Source organism: Cryptomeria japonica, unplaced genomic scaffold (assembly GCF_030272615.1).
Source record: "Cryptomeria japonica unplaced genomic scaffold, Sugi_1.0 HiC_scaffold_256, whole genome shotgun sequence".
Taxonomy (NCBI): domain Eukaryota; kingdom Viridiplantae; phylum Streptophyta; class Pinopsida; order Cupressales; family Cupressaceae; genus Cryptomeria; species Cryptomeria japonica.
In genome coordinates, this window is record NW_026729078.1 from 55,789 (window position 1) to 64,081 (window position 8,293).

General features: G+C 34.1%; 1 protein-coding gene across 1 annotated transcript; it reads right to left on the minus strand.

The window, feature by feature from the left end:
• Positions 1-440: 440 nt before the first annotated feature.
• On the minus strand, positions 441-3,292 carry LOC131869675 (LEAF RUST 10 DISEASE-RESISTANCE LOCUS RECEPTOR-LIKE PROTEIN KINASE-like 2.4). Its single transcript, XM_059215755.1, has 4 exons — positions 2,802-3,292; positions 2,362-2,708; positions 2,088-2,138; positions 441-1,951 (listed from the first exon to the last, which is right to left on the minus strand). The coding sequence occupies exons 1-4, from the start codon at positions 3,128-3,130 to the stop codon at positions 825-827; spliced, it is 1,854 nt and encodes a 617-aa protein (XP_059071738.1). The 5' UTR covers positions 3,131-3,292; the 3' UTR covers positions 441-824.
• Between the last annotated feature and the right edge of the window lie 5,001 nt (positions 3,293-8,293).

The following is an 8,293-nucleotide window of genomic DNA, read 5'->3' on the forward strand; positions in this document are numbered from 1 at the left end:
ACATTTCAATTTAATTTAAAATATAAGAATTGAATTAAAAATTGTTAAAATATATGAAATTCATGTAAAATCCTTATAACATAATTTAGTTAAATATATCAAACTGTTATCCACATATATTCAATATTATTGTCTACTTATACTTATGGATCTGATTTCAAGCATAACATATAAATTAGATGAGAGGGAAAGTGTGGATTACTCTTCATATCTTTATGTCTGTAATTTCTTCCTTCCACTGAATTGAGTATCTAGTCCTCACAAGGAAAGGGATTTACATTGAGAGGTTAGAACTCTCCATAGATGTTTACTTCGGTTGACTCCCTCATGGAAATCTGTCTTGGAGAAATAAATAATTTTAACTATTTTTCGAGGAAATCGAATCAGTCTGTTCAAATTTTTTTTAAACGAAATTCAATCAACTAAAAACAAAATGTAATTTGGATGAACTAATTGCGGATGGACAATCTTTTCTGCTACCCATTTTTCCAGTAGCCAACATATTTCTGTGCATCACACAATTTCATGGAGAATTATAATATTGGAGAATGGAAAGTGTGTCCCTGCCTTTCTCTTAATTCCTTTCTAAACAAAGATTTGCACATGGGTTTTTAATGATGCCCCAGAGTTTATAATCCTATTAATACTTTTAAATCTGGAAGAGTTTACCAGTATAAGTGAATCATTTACATATATCTAAGATGAAACAACAAAACAAGAAAGTAGCTACCAATACTAACGGTTGAGATCGGCATGAGGGTTGAGATCGGCATGAGGACTGCAACAAAGACGAGATCCCATGAATGAGATCATTTGATCACACATCAAATGCTAGACGACGATTCAGTAGAAGCTGCTGTTTGGACTGGTGTATCGATAGAAAAGGGCTGTGGGGGCATGGTGATATCAACAGTTCCTTCTAACATTTGTATCACTTTACTCATAGAAGGCCGGTGAGAAGGGTTGTACTGAATGCACCACAGTCCCAACATGCTCAACTTCTTCGCTACAATTTCATCTTCCTCATCTGTTATATTATCTCCCCTCAGGTTTTGAAATTCTCCCATTTCCACCTGTTTGAATGCCCACTCTGGATAGTAAAATTTGCTGGATCTGGAAGCTTTCATGTCAAAGTTCTTTCTTCCTCCCACCATTTCCATGACCAACATACCATAACTATACACATCTGATCTGTCAGTTATGGGTCCATAGTTTCTAGACCACACCTCTGGGGCTACATAACCAGGGGTTCCTCTAGCACCCGTTAGAGAGACATGGCTTTCTTCTCTATCTGTTAATTTCGCCAAACCAAAATCTGCAACCTTAGGCGAAAAATTTTCATCCAACAATACATTATGGGGTTTTATGTCACAATGTAAAATCTTGCTTCTACACTCATCATGTAGATATGCAATTGCACGAGCTGTGCCCATTGCAATGGAGTACAATTGTTTCCAATTCAGTACATTTTGATCATCCCCATGGATATATTTTTCAAGGGAACCATTGACCATGTACTCATAAATCAAAGCTCTTTTAGAGCCCTCCAAGCAATATCCCAAAAGTCGTACAAGATGCAAGTGGTGGATCCTTCCAATAGTAGCCACTTCATTTAAAAATTGAATTTGACTGTGTTTTGATTTATCAAGTATTTTAATAGCTACTATACATCCATTTGCAAGATCACCTTTGAATACTGTACCGAAACCTCCTTGGCCCAGTTTGACTGCAAAATTGTTGGTGTATCTTTTAATCTGACGATGAGAATATTTGTTGGGAATTCCTGCTTGTAAAAAGTTTGCAACTGAAGGAGGTCTGGAATCAAGGGGATCCATAAACCTTCTTATATCTCGCTCCTCTTGTTGCTCTCTTTCCTTTCTCTTTCGTCTAATCCTTCTGTAAATGAAGACGATGATTGATATAACGAAGGCACCAGAGATAGCACCTAACGCTGCAAAAAAGTCAATAGTCAATTCTAATGTGGTAATCTAGTTAATAAGGTAAAGGACCATAATCCATTCATGGAAATTTTAAATAAGATATAAATTAATTTTCAAAAGAAAAAGCCTCAGTCTAAAGTAACTTACCTGCTTTATATTTAGAGAGCATCTGCCATTTCTCGTGGTATAGAAGTATTCCTGAAAAAAGAGAATTATTTAGTAAAACTTGAAACGAAAATAATGCTTTTTTCTCAATTTGTAATTTCTCTTCCCAATTCAGAGCTCTAAACCAATTTCGATTTTAAGATATTTTTAAGATTTTCATGATCTTTCTATTTATTTCTAGTGTTTATAAATTCTGACAAGCATTCACAATATGTTTGAACTATTAATTATTAAATTCGGATATTTGAAAAAATACCGTCTAAACAGTTGTATTGGTGGGGACCGTCAGAACAAATGCACGCCTGAAAATTATTATAATAATATGGGTTATAACATATGCCGCTGGAGTTTTCACAGGAAGTACACTCGTCGCTGATATTCCATTTGATTTCGAATCCCGTGTGCAAGAGCTCCAAGAGATTATTTTCATCAGTGATGTTGTTGTAGCTATTGTCGTTCGAAATGATAAAGGTGTATTGGCTTATACAACTTTCATCTTCCATTTTGTAGAACGGAGAATAAAAGGAGTAGTAGCATAAATCGCCTTCGCTTCTGCATTCCGAACAGTTGACTTGATTGAGACTGCTCCTGTATGGAGGTTCCCTGTTACAAATAAGAACAGTTCCGAATTTATATTTATCTGAAAGACGAAATTGATTCACATACGGCATCTGCTCATAAAATTGATTCACATACGGCATCTGGCAAGCATCTAAAGGGTTTTCTTCACAAACAACACGAATGGTTCTGGTTGCATAAGATGATTCTGTGATCCCTCCCATTACCCTATACCTGTTTCCCGAACACAACCCAGACATATAACTGGAAACTTTTATAGTAGTATGGTTTGTTGCGCACAATATAGTATCTGTTATGCCGCACTCATTAAAGGGATATTTGATAAGGGACTGGTTGCATTGATAAGGAGAACAACTCTGATACGAAGGATACAGGGAATAGGCATTTACTAACAACACAGCAAAACATGTAATAAGAAGAAACGGAAAGAAAATCGAGAGAGCCATGAAAAGTAAAGGAATGTAATTGCAAGTTGTGAATCGAAAAACTCCTCGATTGGTCTTTGTAGAAGATGAAAACGAAGGAACACAGGAAATAGTGAGTGGAGGAAGGAACACAGAAGATGAAAAGGAAGGAACACAGAAGGCAGGCAGAAATGGTGAGTCAGGAAGGAACGCAGAAATAGTGCGTCATTTTGAAGAACGAAAGTCTGTTGACCAGATGCGATGCCACAAATAATTCGATTAATAACACTAAATCTTAATAAAGACTTTATTCAACACTTTATTCAATATTCGAAAGGAAAATACTATAATTTATGTTAACTCATCTTAATTCTTTTGCAGTCAAAATAATACTAAATATAACATTGATGTTAGTTTCGTCTTTAGCGTACTTTTGTCGAATGCACTTTATCTTTTAATCACAATTAAAGTGACAACAAAATATATATTTTTTAATTTTTTATACAGAAGGAAAATTAAAATTTTAAAGATTTTAAGAATAAATTTATATAAATAAATAGCTAAGAGATAATTATACTATACTAGATATCGTTACTTTCAGTCTTTTTGAAAGGATTCTATTGGCCAGTTCAATTATTTAATTATTTTAACCAATCAACGTAAAGAAGTGAAATATTTAGTCAAGAAAACTATAATGTATATTCAATTTTTATTTTAAATAATAATAAAAATGACATTTATCTATATTCTTATTGATTTGAGTAGATAAAAAAATTCAATTTTTTCACCAAAAAATATATTAATTTTTATGCATTCACTTCATTAAATTAAATGTCAGTGACATTAAAAATAAAGTACATCATTATCACCACTCAATTGTAGACAATCAAATTGATAAATATTTTAATATAAAATGACTCGATAGGTATTTACTATCCCCTTGATAATGTTATGCAGCACCAAAGTTGTATACTTAAAAGAAAAGTAGGTCCTTTAGAGCCCCATTGTTCCATATTTATAGGATCAGATTCTAGACACAAGTTCCTCTTAGCTCCTTGATTATATATCTTTGTTTATGTTAAACTACCAAATCTAAAACTATTTTTTCATGTTAATTTATGTCAATTTGACATCCTTAACCCTAAATCTAGCATTCAATTTACATCTTTGCATAGTCATTCTCAACTGAAACAAAGGGACAACCATAAGTCAATCAACATTCATCCAAGTTGAGTTTGAATCTATGACTTCACCTCCCTTTGATGTACTTATGTTGTATAAATAGGCTCATTCATTGTTTACATAGCTAGACTAGTGAATACCCTATTTCCAACCTATTACATTGTGGTGAACTTGACGCTTCTAACATTTTGCATATTTTTTATTGGGTATGTCTAGATCTAAATTCTAATAATTGAAATCATAAAATTCGATGGGTTTTCTATTTCATATGTGATTAATTTTCTCATTAGTTGCTTTTACCGAAATCAATTGTTGTATAATAGCTTCTTTCACTTTATGTTGCTTGCATTCATACATGCAAGTTTGATATAGTACATTATGGGGATTTAAAACATTTTTCCTACATTCATGTCATTTCTCAAAGGTTTTATACATATTTCATGTTTCTATATGATAATATTTTTTATTAATTTAGGATTTCATAAAAGCTTTGGTAGATGTTTCGAGTGGAACGCTAGCTAATCTTAGAAATGATATTGAAATGAGTCATACTTTAATTTTAACTTGAGTATATTTTATTCATGAGGAAAGAATAAATACTCCTATCAATGATCTCTCAAATGAAGATGCAACATTGAAGGGTAATATTGAGTCATCATCTTCTCACAAAGGAACTTTGGTGCAAGATAGACAAGGTAAACATGTTAATCTTAGGACATTTATCCCTCTTGGTCGTCCTTATTCTCCTAGAGATTAACTTAATCATGAACATATTTCAAGAAAAGATGATGTTATTCTTTTAATTCATGACCTATCTTCTAATATAACATTAAGTGGAGATGAAGCTTTAGAGTATGTGAATACTTATTCCCCACCTAACAAAGTAGGCATCAATAATGGTGATAGAAGTGAGAATATTTATAATTCATTCCTTATATATTCATCACTTTGGTCCCTCAAGATGTCCTTACACAAAAAATATTAATGAAAATTCTCCCACCCCTCTCCGTTATCAATTATTTTACCAAAATATTTTCCTTGTACCTGTCGAGGGATAAGACCTATCCACATTGACAATCAAGAAAAGATAACAATTTTTTTTTTTGGAGAGTCAAATATGATAAAAGAATTGCATTTCCATTTGTAAGATATATCAATAATTGTAAGAACAAAGATGGTAGTGTGTATTTGTTGGCTTGATGATGATTATAATATATTCATCATTTGTTATTGATGAAACACTCTCTCACACACATATGATTATATTGACTACCGGTGTAACTTCAATTGTTTACTCTGTCAACCGGTATGTTAGAGGTTAAACTAAGAGGTTTATCTCTAACCGGTACTTTATGTCAACCGGTATGTGCATAAGATATAGTTTGTGATTATACTAAGTCGGCATAAAGATGAAGATCAAGATGGAGTTCAAGCAGAGATTTAAGGAAAACGGTTCATATGTTTTATTCAAACCGGTATTTGATTGTTCCAACTGATATTTGGTAATTTTGTGATGAGTTACCATATTTCGTGATGAGCTTCTTGCACCATTTGCTTGGCGGCATTTTTTGTGATGAGTTATGATCACTTGTCAAAATACACTGCACCTAGGATATTGTGTTATGATTTCTTATGGCTGACATGAAATCTTAAAGTCTATATATTGACATCACAGTGAATTATGTGATGTATGATAAGTGAAAGTGTTATGTTGTGAGAAATTAAGTTGTAGAATATGTAGAAGAGAAGTGTTGAATATGCTTAGAAGGATCTGATCAAGCAAGTATTGTTCTACTCGAGATAGATCAACCATTCTTGTTGTTTTCTAACCATTATAGCATAATCAAATCCCCTAACCAGGTAAGCTCTAACAAGCTTCAATATATAAATCCTTTAACAGGGTGATCCATTAGTTTGGATTTAGAAATCCTCCATCGAGGTTACTCCTAACAGGGTACTACCTTTAACAGTATATAAGCTTCTAATCAAGCTTTGGGATCTCTAACAAGATTCGCTCCTAGCAGAGCACTTTGTAGACCTTAACCGGTCAGTTATCTATTACTACAGATAGTTAACTTGTGAGTTCCATCTCACCATTGTTTTTACCTATTTGGGTTCTCCATGTACAAACACTTGTGTTATGGTGGATTCTTTACTTTTTGTGGATGTTGTTATATTGTTTTGGATTGTATGCATTATGTTTAAAAGCTTTGCTAAGTTCATCTACCAGTTAGTGTTTGAAGTAGTTTTATTTTTGGTGTCACTAATTCACCCCCCCTCTCAGTTCTTTTCAAGTCCATCAATTGGTATCAGAGCCTAACTTATTTGAAGCCTAATCGCTTAGAAGGGAGCCTTGAAACCACCATGGGGGATATGAGATACTTCGAGATGGCTAGAGAGCTAGAAGCTAGCAGAAATGAACTTGAAACCCTTAGGGTCAAACTGAAAGCTTCACAAGTCAAAAGGAGAGAGCTAACTCAACAACTATTAGAGATATCTAATAATAGTTCTTCAGATGAAGCCAATATTGATTCTTTAGCAGAGGAAGTTGAAAAGTTAAACAGGGGGAAACAGAATCTGAGGAGAGAGCTAGAAGGTCTCACTATTCGCATGAGTCAGGAAATGGAAGCTAGAAGAGCTGCTAAAGATCTTATCAAGGAAAGAGATCAAGAGATTACAAAGATCAAATGGGAAAGTGTCACTATGCATGAGCATTGGATTGCTGAAAGAGAAGAAAAGGAGAACCTGCAGCTAGATCTTGAACTAGCATCATGTCTGAGAGAGAACCTGTCAAAGCATAATGAATATCTCACCAAACAACTTACTGAAGCCAATGAGAAATTGGAGAAGTTCAGCAGAAGTTCTATCATGCTTGAAGAACAAATTCAATCACAAAGAATGAAGGGTGATACCTCTGAACTTTGTTTTCACACAACTAAAAAAGGTGAATCCTCCGGTACAAAGAGCAACAATCCTAAGAACAAATCTGCTCCTAAGATCAATAAGCCTACTGGTAAGAAGGTCTTTAAACCCGTTTGTTTTGTTTGCCATAAACCTGGTCACACTGCAAATGTTTGTAGAGAGAAACCTAACAGAAATGCAAGCTACAATACTAATGCTAGGCATGTGTCCAAGAAATTTGAAGGTCATTGCTTCACATGTGGAATGTATGGACATAGATCTGTTGAGTGCAGATATGGAGCAAACAATCCTGTACCACACATGCATCCAAGACCAAATGGTGACCGGATGAGGAACTTTGACAACTAGGTAAACCTGAACTAGCAGAGATCCTATGACAATTGGTTTAGTCCATTTGAGATGGAAAAGGTAACAAATGTTATTTGCACCATCTGTAATAACTTTGGTTATGTGGCTATGAACAACAGAAGAAGAAATTTGGTCATCTGTGTATGGGAAGATGAGTGGGATAAGATGGATGGTCCAAAATGGATTTAGCATGTGAAGGATATATGATGGTGGATTTTGGGATATAGGGACCCAAAATGGATTTAAAGGATGAAGGAGGGAGATGGATGGTTTTTTTTGTCTTTATATGATGGAGGAGGGGGGATGGTGAAAAATAATTTGGAGGAACAATGGGAACATAGGATGGTAGGTTTGGAAACACAATTGTATTTTGCATTAGTTGTACCAACATTTCTAGATTAAGTACATTGCACTATATAACCAAGTCCACGAGATCTTGGATGTTCTTTGAAATGGATAGGCTCCAAAGTACCTTTCTTATGCAGGCCTAAGCCTTTGTCATGATCGTTCATTTTTTTAAAGTAGTTTATCTAAACTAGGATACTTTTTATTATAGGAAGCAGATGTGATTCCTTTATTAGATGGAGGAGAATGGATGGTGTATATGAGATATTTTTTTGTTTCGATTGAAATACCATGAATGAATATAATCGAACCAAGGGGATAGAGTAATGATGATGGGATGGTTTGGATAGGAGGTAATGGAGGATAAAGAATTGGAGTACATGGGATGAGAGGATCTTGACTTGGATG